Here is a 20,299-nt window from a genome sequence, read left to right on the forward strand (position 1 = left end):
ATTCGCCCGTCCTGGCTTCCTTGGCTTGGTTGTGTTGGTAGCACAGATGTATGAGGTGGGGGTTACCTGTTGTATGCTAAAGTCTGTGCCCTGTTTGGGAAGAGTAATTTCATCCGTGTGTCACACAGCGCACTTCATAGCGGGCATCTGCCGAGTGACATTTAATCTGCCCGCGCCAGGGTTCAGGGTGTTTCTCACACCTGGTGACTGGATCGGGGGCCCTGAGGTGAGGAGGCCGGGAAGAGCAGTGCGCTCACACGCATGTGCGTTACATTAAACTACTCACAAGTATATGTCAAGTAACACGTGTGTGTATATATACTGTACTTACTGGCCTACATATACTGCTGTGTATGTGCTAAAATAATTACATTGATTGTAATGTCTGTGCGCGTGTCTGTATACAATATATATTTATTTATAAATATTTTACCAGGAAGTAATACATTGAGATTTGTATGGTTAAATAATAAATAACATACATGTGATGTACGTAGAACATCTCACTACTTCATACATTGAAATGCACTCCCTCTCCTCCCTTAAACCCTGCGCTGCTCCTCTCTGCGGGGGATTCAGCCCCACGCAGGGAATGAGGTAAGAGGGAGGGGTCAGGAAGGCCTTTCTTTTCAGGCGCAGTTAGAGGAGGAGTGAGAGGGGCGACATGGGCAGAAAGAGAAGGTTCTTGACAGGAAATGACAGGAACGGAACAAAACCCCTAAGCAGAGTGATTGACAGGCCCAATTTTAATTGGGTCTGGAAAGGAGACAATGAGGCTCAGGCCTGTCCGATGCACGCGGGCGATCCCGCGGGAACACGGGGCTAGGAGACCCTTGGGGGTGAACGCGTGTGAGGAAGGCCCCACAAGTTAGAGCTTTCTTGGGAATGCCCAGTGTGTTTCTTATCTCCAATCTTCTAGTTCACACGCCGTTTTGTTCAAAAACCCGTACACTATACAGATATATCTGCACCGAAACACCAGGTTGGTTAAAGGAAGGGGTGGACGGTGCTTACATTTTACTGTATGTGATCAGTCCCAGATTGCTCCTGTTCTGTCCCTGTAGGGGGCTCCGGGCAGGAGGTGCTGTGACTGTTCCACCCCCTTCCTATCTGTGCATCCACATCGGCCTGTACATATAACCCCTTTGAAGCTCCATTTAGCCGTATTTTTGAAATCGCCTTAATATGTGGCTTACGTGTAAACCCCTGTGCTTGTTCTATTAAAGGGGATTCGTAATGGTCACCGGTACAAATGTGACGCAGGTTCCCCGCATGGGGTGGGTGCGTCGCAGGTTCCCCGCATGGGGTGGGTGCGTCGCAGGTTCCCCGCACGGGGTGGGTGCGTCGCAGGTTCCCCGCACAGGGTGGGTGCGTCGCAGGTTCCCCGCACGGGGTGGGTGCGTCGCAGGTTTCCCGCACGGAAGGGATGGGTGCGTCGCAGGTTCCCCGCACGGAAGGGGTGGGTGCGTCGCAGGTTCCCCGCACGGAAGGGGTGGGCGCGTCGCAGGTTCCCCGCACGGAAGGGGTGGGCGCGTTGCAGGTTCCCCGCACGGAAGGGGTGGGCGCGTCGCAGGTTCCCCGCACGGAAGGGGTGGGCGCGTCGCAGGTTCCCCGCACGGAAGGGGTGGGCGCGTTGCAGGTTCCCCGCACGGAAGGGGTGGGCGCGTCGCAGGTTCCCCGCACGGAAGGGGTGGGTGCGTCGCAGGTTTCCCGCACGGAAGGGGTGGGTGCGTCGCAGGTTTCCCGCACGGAAGGGGTGGGTGCGTCGCAGGTTTCCCGCACGGAAGGGGTGGGCGCGTCGCAGGTTTCCCGCACGGAAGGGGTGGGCGCGTCGCAGGTTCCCCGCACGGCGTGGGTGCGTCGCAGGTTCCCCGCCCGGAAGGGGTGGGCGCGTCGCAGGTTCCCCGCACGGAAGGGGTGGGTGCGTCGCAGGTTCCCCGCACGGGGTGGGTGCGTCGCAGGTTCCCCGCACGGGGTGGGTGCGTCGCAGGTTCCCCGCACGGGGTGGGTGTGTCGCAGGTTCCCCGCACGGGGTGGGTGCGTCGCAGGTTCCCCGCACGGGGCGGGTGCGTCGCAGGTTCCCCGCACGGAAGAGGCGGGTGCGTCGCAGGTTCCCCGCACGGGGTGGGTGCGTCGCAGGTTCCCCGCACGTAAGGGGCGGGTGCGTCGCAGGTTCCCCGCACGTAAGGGGCGGGTGCGTCGCAGGTTCCCCGCACGTAAGGGGCGGGTGAGTCGCAGGTTCCCCGCACGTAAGGGGCGGGTGCGTCGCAGGTTCCCCGCACGTAAGGGGCGGGTGCGTCGCAGGTTCCCCGCACGTAAGGGGCGGGTGCGTCGCAGGTTCCCCGCACGGAAGGGGTGGGTGCGTCGCATTTTCCCCGCACGGAAGGGGTGGGTGCTGTGTTTAGCACTGAGTGATGTGCCCAATTCCTGAGCTGTATAAGCAAAGGCGTTGATGTCATCGCAGGAGTGTTTTTGTTTTGCGCTCCCTTGGAGGTGAGCTGCTGCCGTTCGGGAGGGGAACATGCAGGGCTGCTGGGAAAGGGGAGGCATTGGGCATGGGAGAGAGGGGTGAGAGGGAGCAAAGGTTACCATAGAAACCAGTTTCTGCCTCACTGGTGCATCTTGTAAACCCATTTAGAAAGCAGAAAGTGGGTGTGTAGGGAGCAAATCAATAGCGGCCGGTGTGTGAAAGAGAAGAGGGCTTAAGTGTGCCTGTGAGTGGGGAGCTCGGTGAATAAGCACGGAGCACAGGCACAAAGGGAGCTCTGCCGGCCCCTTGTCTCGGACAGTCCATTAAGACTTGCCCTTTCACCCCCGCACAATTGAGCTGTGCTTGTCTCAAGTATGCGGGCTGGTTCTTTCTCCCAGTCCTGGCCTCTGGGTGCGGTTTTTAATTAGCGGGGCCGGGGTTTGGTTCTCACAGTAATGATGCGCCCCGCCCTAGTTTTATACCTCGCAGCATAAAATATCTAATAACGTTGCGGAAGTGACACAGAGGGGGGGGGGCTGCTTTTATCGGGGGTCTCTAACGTAGCCCCTGGAAAATGATCACTGTGCTACACACTGATGCCGTCTCTCCTGGGCCTCCGGACAGGCTCTCTGTACCATGTACGGTTCTTATCACGACATGTTGCCCAGACCTTTGCGTGGTTACAGGTTGTGGGATGTTGCCGCTCCCTGCCTGGCAGGCTGCCTGGGAATACTCTCTGAGCACAAACGCCAGCAACTAGGTTGTTAAAACAATTGTCAGGCACACGAGGTCCTATCCAGCCCTGTATGGGGAACAGGGAAGCTCAGGCACACGAGATCCTATCCAGCCCTGTATGGGGAACAGGGAAGCTCAGCACACGAGATCCTATCCAGCCCTGTATGGGGAACAGGGAAGCTCAGGCACACGAGATCCTATCCAGCCCTGTATGGGGAACAGGGAAGCTCAGGCACACGAGGTCCTATCCAGCCCTGTATGGGGAACAGGGAAGCTCGGGCACACGAGGTCCTATCCAGCCCTGTATGGGGAACAGGGAAGCTCAGCACACGAGATCCTATCCAGCCCTGTATGGGGAACAGGGAAGCTCGGGCACACGAGGTCCTATCCAGCCCTGTATGGGGAACAGGGAAGCTCAGGCACACGAGGTCCTATCCAGCCCTGTATGGGGAACAGGGAAGCTCGGGCACACGAGGTCCTATCCAGCCCTGTATGGGGAACAGGGAAGCTCAGCACACGAGATCCTATCCAGCCCTGTATGGGGAACAGGGAAGCTCGGGCACACGAGGTCCTATCCAGCCCTGTATGGGGAACAGGGAAGCTCAGCACACGAGATCCTATCCAGCCCTGTATGGGGAACAGGGAAGCTCAGGCACACGAGATCCTATCCAGCCCTGTATGGGGAACAGGGAAGCTCAGGCACACGAGGTCCTATCCAGCCCTGTATGGGGAACAGGGAAGCTCGGGCACACGAGGTCCTATCCAGCCCTGTATGGGGAACAGGGAAGCTCAGCACACGAGATCCTATCCAGCCCTGTATGGGGAACAGGGAAGCTCGGGCACACGAGGTCCTATCCAGCCCTGTATGGGGAACAGGGAAGCTCAGGCACACGAGGTCCTATCCAGCCCTGTATGGGGAACAGGGAAGCTCGGGCACACGAGGTCCTATCCAGCCCTGTATGGGGAACAGGGAAGCTCAGCACACGAGATCCTATCCAGCCCTGTATGGGGAACAGGGAAGCTCGGGCACACGAGGTCCTATCCAGCCCTGTATGGGGAACAGGGAAGCTCAGCACACGAGATCCTATCCAGCCCTGTATGGGGAACAGGGAAGCTCAGGCACACGAGATCCTATCCAGCCCTGTATGGGGAACAGGGAAGCTCAGGCACACGAGGTCCTATCCAGCCCTGTATGGGGAACAGGGAAGCTCGGGCACACGAGGTCCTATCCAGCCCTGTATGGGGAACAGGGAAGCTCAGCACACGAGATCCTATCCAGCCCTGTATGGGGAACAGGGAAGCTCGGGCACACGAGGTCCTATCCAGCCCTGTATGGGGAACAGGGAAGCTCAGGCACACGAGGTCCTATCCAGCCCTGTATGGGGAACAGGGAAGCTCGGGCACACGAGGTCCTATCCAGCCCTGTATGGGGAACAGGGAAGCTCAGCACACGAGATCCTATCCAGCCCTGTATGGGGAACAGGGAAGCTCGGGCACACGAGGTCCTATCCAGCCCTGTATGGGGAACAGGGAAGCTCAGCACACGAGATCCTATCCAGCCCTGTATGGGGAACAGGGAAGCTCAGGCACACGAGATCCTATCCAGCCCTGTATGGGGAACAGGGAAGCTCAGGCACACGAGGTCCTATCCAGCCCTTTATGGGGAACAGGGAAGCTCGGGCACACGAGGTCCTATCCAGCCCTGTATGGGGAACAGGGAAGCTCAGCACACGAGATCCTATCCAGCCCTGTATGGGGAACAGGGAAGCTCGGGCACACGAGGTCCTATCCAGCCCTGTATGGGGAACAGGGAAGCTCAGGCACACGAGGTCCTATCCAGCCCTGTATGGGGAACAGGGAAGCTCGGGCACACGAGGTCCTATCCAGCCCTGTATGGGGAACAGGGAAGCTCAGCACACGAGATCCTATCCAGCCCTGTATGGGGAACAGGGAAGCTCGGGCACACGAGGTCCTATCCAGCCCTGTATGGGGAACAGGGAAGCTCAGCACACGAGATCCTATCCAGCCCTGTATGGGGAACAGGGAAGCTCAGGCACACGAGATCCTATCCAGCCCTGTATGTATGGCTTTATTTGTATAGCGCCATAAAATGTACATAGCGCTTCACAGTAGTAATACATGTCATATAAATAACAAATAGAAATAACAGATCATGGGAATAAGTGCTTCAGACATACTGTAAAAGTAACATTAAGGAAGGAGTCCCTGCTCCGAGGAGCTTACAATCTAATTGGTAGGTAGGGAGAACGTACAGAGACAGTAGGAGGGAATACTAGTAAGTGCGTCTGCAGGGGGCCAAGCTTTGTGTCATGTGTCCATGATTATCCAGTGCTACTCATATGCTTCTTTAAGCAGATGTGTCTTAAGGTGGGTCTTAAAGGTGGATAGCGAGGGGGCTAGTCGGGTATTGAGGGGAAGGGCATTCCAGAGGTGTGGGGCAGTCAGTGAGAAAGGTTTAAGGCGGGAGAGAGCTTTAGATACAAAGGGGGTAGAAAGAAGACATCCTTGAGAAGAACGCAAGAGTCGTGATGGTGCATAGCGAGAAATTAGGGCTGAGATGTAATGAGGGGCAGAAGAATGTAAAGCTTTAAAAGTGAGCAGTAGAATTCCCCTGTATGGGGAACAGGGAGCTCAGGCACACGAGATCCTATCCAGCCCTGTATGGGGAAGCTCAGGCACACGAGGTCCTATCCAGCCCTGTATGGGGAAGCTCAGGCACACGAGATCCTATCCAGCCCTGTATGGGGAACAGGGAAGCTCAGGCACACGAGATCCTATCCAGCCCTGTATGGGGAAGCTCAGGCACACGAGATCCTATCCAGCCCTGTATGGGGAAGAGGGAAGCTCAGGCACACGAGATCCTATCCAGCCCTGTATGGGGAAGCTCAGGCACACGAGATCCTATCCAGCCCTGTATGGGGAACAGGGAAGCTCAGGCACACAAGGTCCTATCCAGCCCTGTATGGGGAACAGGGAAGCTCAGGCACACGAGATCCTATCCAGCCCTGTATGGGGAACAGGGAAGCTCAGGCACACAAGGTCCTATCCAGCCCTGTATGGGGAACAGGGAAGCTCAGGCACACGAGATCCTATCCAGCCCTGTATGGGGAACAGGGAAGCTCAGGCACACGAGATCCTATCCAGCCCTGTATGGGGAACAGGGAAGCTCAGGCACACGAGATCCTATCCAGCCCTGTATGGGGAACAGGGAAGCTCAGGCACACAAGATCCTATCCAGCCCTGTATGGGGAAGCTCAGGCACACGAGATCCTATCCAGCCCTGTATGGGGAACAGGGAAGCTCAGGCACACAAGATCCTATCCAGCCCTGTATGGGGAACAGGGAAGCTCGGGCACACGAGATCCTATCCAGCCCTGTATGGGGAACAGGGAAGCTCAGGCACACGAGATCCTATCCAGCCCTGTATGGGGAACAGGGAGCTCAGGCACACGAGATCCTATCCAGCCCTGTATGGGGAAGCTCAGGCACACGAGATCCTATCCAGCCCTGTATGGGGAAGCTCAGGCACACGCGATCCTATCCAGCCCTGTATGGGGAAGAGGGAAGCTCAGGCACACGAGATCCTATCCAGCCCTGTATGGGGAACAGGGAAGCTCGGGCACACGAGATCCTATCCAGCCCTGTATGGGGAAGCTCAGGCACACGAGATCCTATCCAGCCCTGTATGGGGAAGCTCAGGCACACGAGATCCTATCCAGCCCTGTATGGGGAACAGGGAAGCTCAGGCACACGAGATCCTATCCAGCCCTGTATGGGGAAGCTCAGGCACACGAGATCCTATCCAGCCCTGTATGGGGAAGAGGGAAGCTCAGGCACACGAGATCCTATCCAGCCCTGTATGGGGAAGCTCAGGCACACGAGATCCTATCCAGCCCTGTATGGGGAACAGGGAAGCTCAGGCACACAAGGTCCTATCCAGCCCTGTATGGGGAACAGGGAAGCTCAGGCACACGAGATCCTATCCAGCCCTGTATGGGGAACAGGGAAGCTCAGGCACACGAGATCCTATCCAGCCCTGTATGGGGAACAGGGAAGCTCAGGCACACGAGATCCTATCCAGCCCTGTATGGGGAACAGGGAAGCTCAGGCACACGAGATCCTATCCAGCCCTGTATGGGGAACAGGGAGCTCAGGCACACGAGATCCTATCCAGCCCTGTATGGGGAAGCTCAGGCACACGAGATCCTATCCAGCCCTGTATGGGGAAGCTCAGGCACACGAGATCCTATCCAGCCCTGTATGGGGAAGCTCAGGCACACGCGATCCTATCCAGCCCTGTATGGGGAAGAGGGAAGCTCAGGCACACGAGATCCTATCCAGCCCTGTATGGGGAACAGGGAAGCTCAGGCACACAAGATCCTATCCAGCCCTGTATGGGGAACAGGGAAGCTCAGGCACACAAGATCCTATCCAGCCCTGTATGGGGAAGCTCAGGCACACGAGATCCTATCCAGCCCTGTATGGGGAACAGGGAAGCTCAGGCACACGAGATCCTATCCAGCCCTGTATGGGGAAGCTCAGGCACACGAGATCCTATCCAGCCCTGTATGGGGAAGCTCAGGCACACGAGATCCTATCCAGCCCTGTATGGGGAAGCTCAGGCACACGAGATCCTATCCAGCCCTGTATGGGGAAGCTCAGGCACACGAGATCCTATCCAGCCCTGTATGGGGAACAGGGAAGCTCAGGCACACAAGATCCTATCCAGCCCTGTATGGGGAAGCTCAGGCACACGAGATCCTATCCAGCCCTGTATGGGGAAGCTCAGGCACACGAGATCCTATCCAGCCCTGTATGGGGAAGCTCAGGCACACGAGATCCTATCCAGCCCTGTATGGGGAAGCTCAGGCACACGAGATCCTATCCAGCCCTGTATGGGGAACAGGGAAGCTCAGGCACACGAGATCCTATCCAGCCCTGTATGGGGAACAGGGAAGCTCAGGCACACGAGATCCTATCCAGCCCTGTATGGGGAACAGGGAAGCTCAGGCACACAAGATCCTATCCAGCCCTGTATGGGGAAGCTCAGGCACACGAGATCCTATCCAGCCCTGTATGGGGAAGCTCAGGCACACGAGATCCTATCCAGCCCTGTATGGGGAAGCTCAGGCACACGAGATCCTATCCAGCCCTGTATGGGGAAGCTCAGGCACACGAGATCCTATCCAGCCCTGTATTTATTTATTTATAAAATATTTTACCAGGAAGTAATACATTGAGAGTTACCTCTCGTTTTCAAGTATGCCCTGGGCACAGAGTAAAACAAATAATACATGGTTACAAGTACAGTTACATAAATGAGCAGAGTATACATTATATACAAGACATTGCATGCACAGTTACAGATAATATATATTACGGGCGTATGAAACAGTTACAGACCAGGTTAAAATGTGAGACAGGCTTAGATTTGAAAGAACTTAGCCTGGTGGTGGATGTGAGAGTCTCTGGTAGGTTGTTACAGTTTTGGGGTGCACGGTAGGAGAAGGAGGAGCGGCCGGATACTTTGTTGAGCCTTGGGACCATGTATGGGGAAGAGGGAAGCTCAGGCATACAAGAGACTGGGCCGGGTTTATTGGCATAGGAGCCCCATTGTGCCCCTTGTGGCAAGTCTGAGAACTGCATCTCATGCCTTCTCCAATTGACATTATCGGTTACACGGGAACGCTTACACCGTTCCGATGCATCCTGGCCAGCCCGTACATTGGGATAACACATGTACAGTATGAGCATTTACTTATCCTGGCCCTGCTGCTCCCCACAGATAGGTTTAGGTACCCCCAAGTACAGACTTCATAGGCAACAACCCTTTAATTCTTGCATATTAAGTAGACACCTGGGAGGTTGAGAGCTCTGGACACTGCGGGAGCTGCACGGTCTCTTGCAGCACTGAAGGGGTTAAGAGGCTCTTGTTTAATATTTTTGTGTTCCCTGAGAATTGTCCTTTTTGTGACATTGGGTATTTTGCACATCCTGGCACCAGTCAATGACTCCATGAGTATTCGAGGGGTTTTATATTGGGATAGAAGCAACGTGTTGCTCGGCACACCCTGTAAGGACCAGTCCAACCTTGCAGGCTGGGTCCTGTCCTCACAAAGCTGGTTAAATTGTTCAGCAGTAATGATTCTCTGTAAAACCCTTGATGTGTTGTGGAGCTTTGGGCGCAGAGCGCTTCAGGAAGGAGCAAGACGGGCTTTAGCATCAGCGAACATGTCAAGACTCCCGCTTCAGCAGGCGGCATCAATCATAAGTCCCATTAATTGGGAGGCTGCCTCCCTCCATGGAAGGAAGGGAGGCCCACTCAATGTGCAGCCGGTTACAATAAAGTAAATTCTGCCCGTCGCCGCTGTTCCTACCACCTGAGACACAGCTTCAGGGACAGCCTCGCAAAGTTACCCTGACCGGTTTTGTCTTCCCCATCATGGTATGGCGCGTTTCACTTTGCGATTTGTCTGCAAAGCCCATACGCTCCGGTCACGCCGTCGTGGTTACCTCCGTGGGGTGTTTGGCCACGGTGTGAGTGTTTCAGGTGAGGCGTGGAAAGAGCTCTTGCTGTTAATTATTTGAGCCCCAGATTTTTGTTCGCCTTCCCTCGCCCTGTTGCCAACTGACTTCCCCATCCCACCCCCTCCATGCCCGTCTTTATGCGGCTGAATGGGCAAGGAATGTAAGCTGCATTACCCGGCTTTGATCATTAACTTCCCCACTTCATGAGGATAAGGGGGAGTCGGAGGGAGCTAAGAGGGGGGCTTGTTTGGATTCTCTCATATGCAAATGCGAGGCATTGAGCGCTGCGGAACGTAATGAGATAACACGGCTTTGCAGACCCCAGCACAATCGTGGAAATCCTAAAACAAAAGCCAAGCCGGGACGTGAAAGGGATTTGTCAGGCGGAGGCTGGGGGGGGATCCTTGTTCTCCCCCTCCCGGCACACACACAACAGATTTCTTACTGGCCCCCAATGGAGCCAAAAGCCCTAAGGATATGCTAATTCAGTGTGTTAATATTCATGAACTTGTTAGGCCGAGGTTTCTGCCGGGCAACCTTTCCTGCTTCTCACTAGTATGTATGTGTTTAACTCCTTCACTGCTGGAGCGGGGTCTTTATACATGTATGTGTGGCTTGTCGTAACACCGTGATATTCATGCAATAACCCCCCCAAAAAACACGCATGACACATACATGCTTTATCGCGAAGGCAAAATTCACTAGTCTTTGAAATGGTGTTTCCCATGGTGAAAAAAAAAGCACTAGTCTTTGAAGTAGGATAACATACCGGACCCAAAGCGAGCGATTTGTAACCGTTTTATTTTCCTTGGAGACTGTTACTGGGTCTTTATGGGGATATTTCTGTGGCTGTGTTTCCTTTGCACACACAGGGCCCTGCACGTCAACACACACATTAAACACACACATTTATCACACAGCTTGTGAATCCGGCCCTGCAACAAAGCAATTCTTGTTTACCCAACTCGGAGGGATCGTTTTTCAGACCTCACAAATCCCCTCTTCACCTTTCCCATCAGAAAACACCTCCCTGAACAATAGGAAAGTGGGTCCCTGCCACCTGATAGGCCTCCCAAGGCACCAGCGAGGCAGGAATGTGCCCAGTTACCCGGCTGCTGTAAGACAGTCTTTGTGTTCTCTGTCTCAGTCTGCGGAGGGACGCCCTGCCGAGACTTTATCCCTCCCCCGGAGACGGCCGCAATATACAGGTTTATGTGCACAAATATATCTTTTTATATAAACCAAGAAGCCCCCAGACTTTCACTGTCGGCCGGATGAGAGAAACATTAACTGCTTCGTAACCTAAAACACACGAGTACCAGGATGGGGATGTGTCTTTCGGACACGCTGGCCTTCCTGTAAACCGCTTTATACTCTGCAGTGACTCAAACACTTCTTCTCTATCCGGGTATACATCCTGCTGCTCTGTGACTCTCCGGGTATACATCCTGCTGCTCTGTGACTATCCGGGTATACATACTGCTGCTCTGTGACTATCCGGGTATACATACTGCTGCTCTGTGACTCTCCGGGTATACATACTGCTGCTCTGTGACTCTCCGGGTATACATACTGCTGCTCTGTGACTCTCCGGGTATACATACTGCTGCTCTGTGACTCTCCGGGTATACATACTGCTGCTCTGTGACTCTCCGGGTATACATACTGCTGCTCTGTGACTCTCCGGGTATACATACTGCTGCTCTGTGACTATCCGTGTATACATACTGCTGCTCTGTGACTCTCCGGGTATACATACTGCTGCTCTGTGACTATCCGTGTATACATACTGCTGCTCTGTGACTCTCCGGGTATACATACTGCTGCTCTGTGACTATCCGGGTATACATACTGCTGCTCTGTGACTATCCGGGTATACATCCTGCTGCTCTGTGACTATCCGGGTATACATCCTGCTGCTCTGTGACTATCCGGGTATACATACCGCTGCTCTGTGACTCTCCGGGTATACATACTGCTGCTCTGTGACTCTCCGGGTATACATACTGCTGCTCTGTGACTATCCGGGTATACATACTGCTGCTCTGTGACTATCCGGGTATACATACTGCTGCTCTGTGACTATCCGGGTATTCCTACTGCTGCTCTGTGACTATCCGGGTATACATACTGCTGCTCTGTGACTCTCCGGGTATACATCCTGCTGCTCTGTGACTCTCCGGGTATACATCCTGCTGCTCTGTGACTCTCCGAGTATACATACTGCTGCTCTGTGACTCTCCGGGTATACGTACTGCTGCTCTGTGACTCTCCGGTTATACGTACTGCTGCTCTGTGACTATCCGGGTATACATACTGCTGCTCTGTGACTCTCCGGGTATACATACTGATGCTCTGTGACTCTCCGGGTATACATACTGCTGCTCTGTGACTCTCCGGGTATACATACTGCTGCTCTGTGACTCTCCGGGTATACATACTGCTGCTCTGTGACTCTCCGGGTATACATACTGCTGCTCTGTGACTATCCGGGTATACATCCTGCTGCTCTGTGACTCTCCGGGTATACATACTGCTGCTCTGTGACTCTCCGGGTATACATACTGCTGCTCTGTGACTCTCCGGGTATACATACTGCTGCTCTGTGACTCTCCGGGTATACATACTGCTGCTCTGTGACTCTCCGGGTATACATACTGCTGCTCTGTGACTCTCCGGGTATACGTACTGCTGGTCTGTGACTATCCGGGTATACGTACTGCTGCTCTGTGACTATCCGGGTATACGTACTGCTGCTCTGTGACTATCCGGGTATACGTACTGCTGCTCTGTGACTCTCCGGGTATACGTACTGCTGCTCTGTGACTATCCGGGTATACGTACTGCTGCTCTGTGACTCTCCGGGTATACATACTGCTGCTCTGTGACTCCGGGTATACATACTGCTGCTCTGTGACTCTCCGGGTATACATACCGCTGCTCTGTGACTCTCCGGGTATACATACCGCTGCTCTGTGACTCTCCGGGTATACATACCGCTGCTCTGTGACTCTCCGGGTATACATACCGCTGCTCTGTGACTCTCCGGGTATACATACCGCTGCTCTGTGACTCTCCGGGTATACGTACTGCTGCTCTGTGACTCTCCGGGTATACGTACTGCTGCTCTGTGACTCTCCGGGTATACGTACTGCTGCTCTGTGACTCTCCGGGTATACGTACTGCTGCTCTGTGACTCTCCGGGTATACGTACTGCTGCTCTGTGACTCTCCGGGTATACGTACTGCTGCTCTGTGACTCTCCGGGTATACGTACTGCTGCTCTGTGACTCTCCGGGTATACGTACTGCTGCTCTGTGACTATCCGGGTATACGTACCGCTGCTCTGTGACTCTCCGGGTATACGTACTGCTGCTCTGTGACTATCCGGGTATACGTACCGCTGCTCTGTGACTCTCCGGGTATACGTACTGCTGCTCTGTGACTCTCCGGGTATACGTACTGCTGCTCTGTGACTCTCCGGGTATACGTACTGCTGCTCTGTGACTCTCCGGGTATACGTACTGCTGCTCTGTGACTCTCCGGGTATACATACTGCTGCTCTGTGACTATCCGGGTATACATACTGCTGCTCTGTGACTCTCCGGGTATACGTACTGCTGCTCTGTGACTATCCGGGTATACGTACTGCTGCTCTGTGACTCTCCGGGTATACGTACTGCTGCTCTGTGACTCTCCGGGTATACGTACTGCTGCTCTGTGACTCTCCGGGTATACGTACCGCTGCTCTGTGACTCTCCGGGTATACGTACTGCTGCTCTGTGACTCTCCGGGTATACGTACTGCTGCTCTGTGACTCTCCGGGTATACGTACTGCTGCTCTGTGACTGTCCGGGTATACGTACTGCTGCTCTGTGACTCTCCGGGTATACGTACTGCTGCTCTGTGACTCTCCGGGTATACGTACTGCTGCTCTGTGACTCTCCGGGTATACGTACTGCTGCTCTGTGACTCTCCGGGTATACGTACTGCTGCTCTGTGACTATCCGGGTATACATACTGCTGCTCTGTGACTCTCCGGGTATACATACCGCTGCTCTGTGACTCTCCGGGTATACATACCGCTGCTCTGTGACTCTCCGGGTATACATACTGCTGCTCTGTGACTATCCGGGTATACATACTGCTGCTCTGTGACTCTCCGGGTATACATCCTGCTGCTCTGTGACTCTCCGGGTATACATACTGCTGCTCTGTGTTTAATGTTTAGATGTGAGTTAGGGAAACGTATATTTTTCACACCAGATTACGTTCATTTCTCATTGAAATCCTTAGGAGGAAAGGATATATTTTAGGCGAGCTTCTCTTTCCTGTATGTTTCCAAACGGCTTTGGGAAGAATTGTTTAACCCCTTCAGGAATTGGGTTCAATGGAAAAGCCGCAGGTGCAGAAATTATGCTCTTGTTTATTAATAGAGAAACTTGGTATTACCTGCAGCAGGGGGGCTCAGCTCCTCAGGCCCCCCAACGTGCCATGTTTTCAGGCTATCCCAGCTTCAGCACAGGTGGCTCAGAGGCCGTCAAAGACTGCCACTGATTGAGCCACCTGTGCTGAAGCTGGGATATTCTGAAAACCTGACCTGTTGAGGGGGGAAGGTGTCTAGAGCAGGGGAGCGCAAACGTTTGGCGCTGCACCCCCCTACCTGGTTTGCCGGCGTTAAATGATGCCGCTGGTTCACGTGACCCATTGCCATGAAGACGGACGGGACGTCACTCCGCATGACACGGCGTAATTTGGTGCCGCGTTGCCATGGCGACGTGTTACAGAAACGTGTCTGAATCCCGTGAGTTGCAGAGGCCTCACGCGATCCCCTGGCATTTCGTTTAAATGCATCTGGAAAGAGCGCGCAGCCTCTACAACCGCTCGCGCCCCCCGGAAAAAATCCCACACCGCTGGTTTAGAGGGCTGGTTGGGCACCGCTATCCTACAAGACCCTCCGTGCAAGGACTTCCACCGGAACTCACCCAATATCACCTTGAATGCCCTGTTAGATTCACGTCTCCCTGCGGAGCACGCTGCGCCCACATCCCAGCTTTATCCCCATGGGTGAGAAACAAGATTTCTCTCCATCACATTTAACTCGTTCTCTCCGTGACGGAGAAGGATTTAGGAGTGCTTGTAGACAGCAGGTAGTAGCTGCAAAGACAAATAGGATATTGGCTTGCCGGGAAGAGCGCATGATGGCACTATAAATCCTTAGACCACACCTGGAATATGGGGTACTGTACAGTTTTGGGCACCTCTCCATAAAAAGACATAGAACTGACCAGTACAGAGAAGCGACACCCAATGAATAAAGTGGCTGTAAGATCTGACTTGTGAGGAAAGGCTCGCTAAATTATATTTGTTTATATTAGAAAAGCAGTGTATGGTCCCATGAGATTGGAGGAAGGCAAAGGGTTATTTACAGTAAGAGCCGTTAGTGTACAATGTATACCCATGGAGACTGACAGATGCAATGGATTTCTTTAAGAAAAGACTAGACCTCTTTTTAGAAAGGAAAGGTAGACAGGGATATACCTAATAAGTAAAGAAGGTTGTTGATCCAGGGAGAAATCTGATTTCTGACCTGCCATTACTGGAGTCGGGGGGGAATTTATTTTCCCGCTAATTGTATTGTATTGTATGTCTTTATTTATATAGCGCCATTAATGTACATAGCGCTTCAAAGTAGTAATACACGTGGTAATCAAATAAATAACAGATAATATAAATAACAGATTATGGGAATAAGTGCTTTAGACATAAACGTAACATTAAGGAAGAGGAGTCCCTGCCCCGAGGAGCTTACAGTCTAATTGGTAGGTAGGGAGAACGTACAGAGACAGTAGGAGGGAGTTCTGGTAAGTGCGTCTGCAGGGGGCCAAGCTTTATGTGCCATGTGTTCAGAATATCCACAGTGCTATTCATATGCTTCTTTAAGCAAGTGGGTCTTAAGGTGGGTCTTAAAGGTGGATAGAGAGGGTGCTAGTCGGGTACTGAGGGGAAGGGCATTCCAGAGGTGTGGGGCAGTCAGTGAAAAAGGTTTAAGGCGGGAGAGAGCTTTTAGATACAAAAGGGGTAGAAAGAAGACATCCTTGAGCAGAAAGCAAGAGTCGGGATAGTGCATAGCGAGAAATTAGGGCTGAGATGTAAGTAGGGGCAGAGGAGTGTAAAGCTTTAAAAGTGAGGAGAAGAATGGAGTGTGAAATGCGGGATTTGATCGGAAGCCAGGAGAGGGATTTCAGGAGGGGAGACGCTGAGACAGATCTAGGAAAGAGTAGAGTGATTCTGGCAGCAGCATTTAGGATAGATTGTAGGGGAGACAGGTGAGAGGCAGGAAGGCCGGACAGCAGGAGGTTACAGTAATCAAGACGGGAGAGAATGAGGGCCTGAGTCAGAGGTTTAGCAGCAGTGCGACAGAGGAAAGGGCGTATCTTTGTTATATTGCGGAGGAAAAAGCGACAGGTTTTAGAAATGTTTTGAATGTGAGGGGCGAATGTGGGAAAGAGGAGTCGAGTGTGACCCCTAGGCAGCGTGCTTGGGCTACTGGGTGAATGATCGTAGTTCCAACAGTAATGTGGAAGGAGGTAGTAGGGCCAGGTTTGGGAGGAAGTATGAGGAGCTCTGTTTTAGCCATGTTGAGTTTAAGGCGGCGGAGGGCCATCCAGGATGATATAGCGGAGAGACATTCAGAAAGTTTGTGTAAGGTCGGGTGTTGAAAAGTATATTTGTGTGTCGTCAGCATAGAGGTGATATTTAAACCCAAAAGATGTTATTAGGTCACCTAGAGAGAGTGTATATAGAGAAAAGAGAAGAGGTCCCAGGACAGAGCCCTGGGGTAACCCCACAGAGAGATCAATAGAGGAGGAGGAGGTGTTAGCAGAAGAGACACTGAAAGTACGATGGGAGAGGTAGGATGAGATTCAGGATAGAGCTTTGTTCCGAATACCAAGAGCATGGAGAATATGAAGGAGAAGAGGGTGGTCCACGGTGTCAAATGCTGCAGAGAGGTCGAGTAATGAGATACAATTGGATAATGTGTCACTGGGGTTTTTGTTTGCCTTCCTCTGGATCAAATATACTGTAAGTACAAATATAGGATAAAGTATCTGTCTAAATGTAACGTAGGTGGAACTTGATGGCAATGTCTGTTTCTGTTTTTTAAACTTCTATGTAGCTATGAAAGCGTTGGCATTGATCCGTGTGGGTTGCGATTATAGATAATGAAAGAAGGAAGTTTACGATCGGCTGCTTTGGTTTCTAGTAGTTTGGCTTCTTCTTTTTCACCGTTTGTTTCATTGAAGCAGAACTTGGATTGTTCTTTTGTGTGTGTGTGTGTGTGTGTGTGTGTGTGTGTGTGTGTGTGTGTGTGTGTGTGTGTGTGTGTGTGTGTGTGTGTGTGTGTGTGTGTGTGTGTGTGTGTGTGTGTGTGTGTGTGTGTGTGTGTGTACTTCCCACTTAACTCTGTGTCGGATCTCACTGTTTCCTAATTTATTTATTTTTGTAAATGTCGTCTGCAGTCAGAATAGAAAGTTTGTAGTTAGAACAATGTTGGGACTCTTTAAATGTAAATGAATTGTACATTTGTGTCTTCAGTTTCATGGAGACTAGCTATTGATGATCCATTTAAGTCCTTTATATTTTTTATTAACTATTTTAGGGTATCTTTGATTCTGTCTTGACAGAGGCCAGTGAACACAGCTAAAATATATAATAAAAAATGTAAACCAGTATAAGTATTATACAATATATTTTTACATAACATTCAATATTTCCATGGTAAACAAAGTCCCCGTATCAGTACACCTCCGTATCAGTACACCCCCGGATCAGTACACCTCCGTATCAGTACACCCCCGCTGTACACATTCCAGACATGGGATACATGTTTGCTGCCTCCGGCTCACTGATGAGCAGAGCCTGCGGGGTGCAGACAGATATGAGTCACGCGTGTACCTGCCTGCTCACACATAGATGGCTGTCTGAGTGAGTACGGAGACTTCCTCCCTCACACACCTGCTCACCCAGTCCCTCCCTCTACATCATGAACTCACAATTACTCATCCAACTAGCTCTCTGTTTTTAAATCTCCATTTTTCCGCCCTTCCAGCCCACGTTTAGTTTGCTCTCTTGTCGGGTCATGTGTTCTGTGGCACTTTTTTCCTGCATGTTTCTTGCTTTTTCTCTTGCTTTGTGTAGCTCTTTTGCTGGATTTATCTCCATTTGTAGCACTCACCAGAGGTTCCTGAAGCAGGACAAAGTGTGTGTACTACCTTTTTCCTGGTGAATGCCAGCTGCCCATAGTGCCGGTTTCATGCCAACGCCCCTCTGTCTCCCCACAAGTTTTGTTCATGTTGGGTGCCGTCCAAATACCAAACCCGTTACAAACGCCTCCAGCTGTCACAAGGTTTCTGGGATCTGTGCTTCCTACTTCCTTGCTGCAGGCACCTGATGTTCTCATGGTTCTCTCACTTCATCCCTTGGCTCATTCATTCGTATTTGTCCTGTATCCCTCCTGCCCTTTTTTAATCCTTCCCCAAGAGTACAAAGGAGCATGCTTGCCTAGAGAGTTTGGTGGAATTGGCGACGGGTTGGGGTTAGTACTGGAATAGCAAACGGATGTCCACCCTGTGATAGAGGGTGGTTCAGGGCAGGGCTGTTTGCGCACAAAGGGGGTATAAGAATGGCAGAGGATTGAAGTATGGTGACTTAGCTGTGTGGGTCATTACTGAAATGGAAAAATGTGAGCGAGGGGGGGAGGATTTGGATTTAGTAACAGAGCTGTACATGTGGGTGTCCGCACTGGAATAGCAGTGAGTGTAGTTGAGCGGGGATGAGGTGCTGGAAGCATTGTAAAAGCAGAGGGTGGTGCAATATGGTATATGGGTGCAATACACCCCAGTTATGTTTCAATTACTTTCTCTGAGCCTCGGTCTTAAAATGCTGTATTTTTGTCTCTACAGGTTTGTATCTGGAAAGGGTTTGGTCATTTACCCTGAAATCGGGGACCGCCTGGACATAATGTGCCCCAAGGGGGAGCAGTCGCTGCCCTACGAGTATTACAAGCTGTACATGGTGCGTAGGGAGCAGGCAGAATCCTGCAGCACAGTGATGGACCCCAATGTCCTGGTCACCTGTAACCAGCCGGAGAAAGAATTCCGCTTTACCATCAAGTTCCAGGAGTTCAGCCCCAACTACATGGGCCTGGAGTTCCGAAAATACCAGGATTACTACATCACATGTAAGTGTGTGCACGCCCGCCCTGTGTGTACCCGATCCCTGGGGGCGTAGAGGTGCGTGACTGGGTGTCTCGGTATAGGTTACCGATCTTGCAATGAGTTGCACCCAGTGGCTTCCACCACCTTCGCCAGCTGCTCCAGGTCACACCTTCTGATTGAGAGGAATCCAGTAAAGCCAAACGGCCTTTCCCTATCCGCACAACAGCTCCTACTCACTTCCATTCTCTCAAACATCAGCGTCTAAATATGTAATCCCACTTAACAATCGCTTTTCTTGGGACTACTTTTACGTGTGTGTGTGGGTGTGTGTGTGTGTGTGTGTGTGTGTGTGTCTTTAGAGAACACAAGTTTCTGCAGCAGTGTCATTTTTGGAGTGTTGCAAAATGTTTGCAGCCTGTACAGTAATATACAAAGCCGAATCCTGCTCTGAGACTGTACAATGTAATATTTCAGCGTATGACACGGGGAGATGAGCATACGAAGGACACAAATTACGTGAATGCCTTCGTTATGTATCGGTCACCACATAAAGATGCTCAGTACTGCTGTGTTATCTGTTCTCCGTGGTTGTGGTCCCCGTATTTGTCACCCCCAGTTTGTGTGGCCTGTGCAGGAGGCTTTCTGCACTCAGGGTCGTGCGGAGGTTTATTGCAGCCCCCGGCACAGTTATAAACTTAAATCTCTCCCCCTTCTCTGCCCGCAGTAATTATTTATTCTTTACACTCTGGGAAGCCTATGAAATGTGGATTCATTCATATCACTTGTGTATGTCCCATGTCGGCGTGCCATTTCTCTCCGAAATCTGTGTTCTGATATTGTACCAGAGTTGCTCTGTCTGAATGTAAACCGCTGCAGAGCGTTGTCGCCTTGCACCCGCTGCAGAGCGTTGCTGCCTTGCACCCGCTGCAGAGCGTTGCTGCCTTGCACCCGCTGCTGAGCGTTGCCGCCTTGCACCCGCTGCAGAGCGTTGCCGCCTTGCACCCGCTGCAGAGCGTTGCCGACTGTCTCTGGTAGCAAAGGAGGCAAATGGTCCTTGGGTGCCCTCTTGCTACATGCGGTGTCCTGGTTCTGGACGCCGCCAACACGTGAGTCGGGCCAGATGGAGCGAGTGATGCTTCTGCTGGTGAGGGGAACGATGTGCAGTGACCTGTCGTGTCAGCCTCTTACCGCAGGGATTCAGGGCTCACAGAGCGGACGGGAGCGATCTGGTACCGGCTAAAGGGAATGAGGGGGGTGGGGGACTAATATAGGCTGGTTTGGGGAGATTGGGGAAGGTGGCACTTCCCTCACTGCCGATTCCCACT

The 20,299-nt window shown here is 52.4% G+C and overlaps 1 protein-coding gene across 2 annotated transcripts in view; it reads left to right on the forward strand.

Annotated features, from left to right (window-relative positions):
- Positions 1-20,299, forward strand: part of EFNB1 (ephrin B1) — a 67,005-nt gene that overhangs the window by 31,909 nt on the left and 14,797 nt on the right. For both annotated transcript variants that reach the window (XM_075573582.1, XM_075573581.1), the window contains exon 3: positions 18,720-18,997. In XM_075573582.1, coding sequence (XP_075429697.1) covers positions 18,720-18,997 — 278 coding nt within the window. The remainder of the gene's footprint in view (positions 1-18,719; positions 18,998-20,299) is intronic.

Source organism: Ascaphus truei, chromosome 16 (assembly GCF_040206685.1).
Source record: "Ascaphus truei isolate aAscTru1 chromosome 16, aAscTru1.hap1, whole genome shotgun sequence".
NCBI classification, from domain to species: Eukaryota; Metazoa; Chordata; class Amphibia; order Anura; family Ascaphidae; genus Ascaphus; species Ascaphus truei.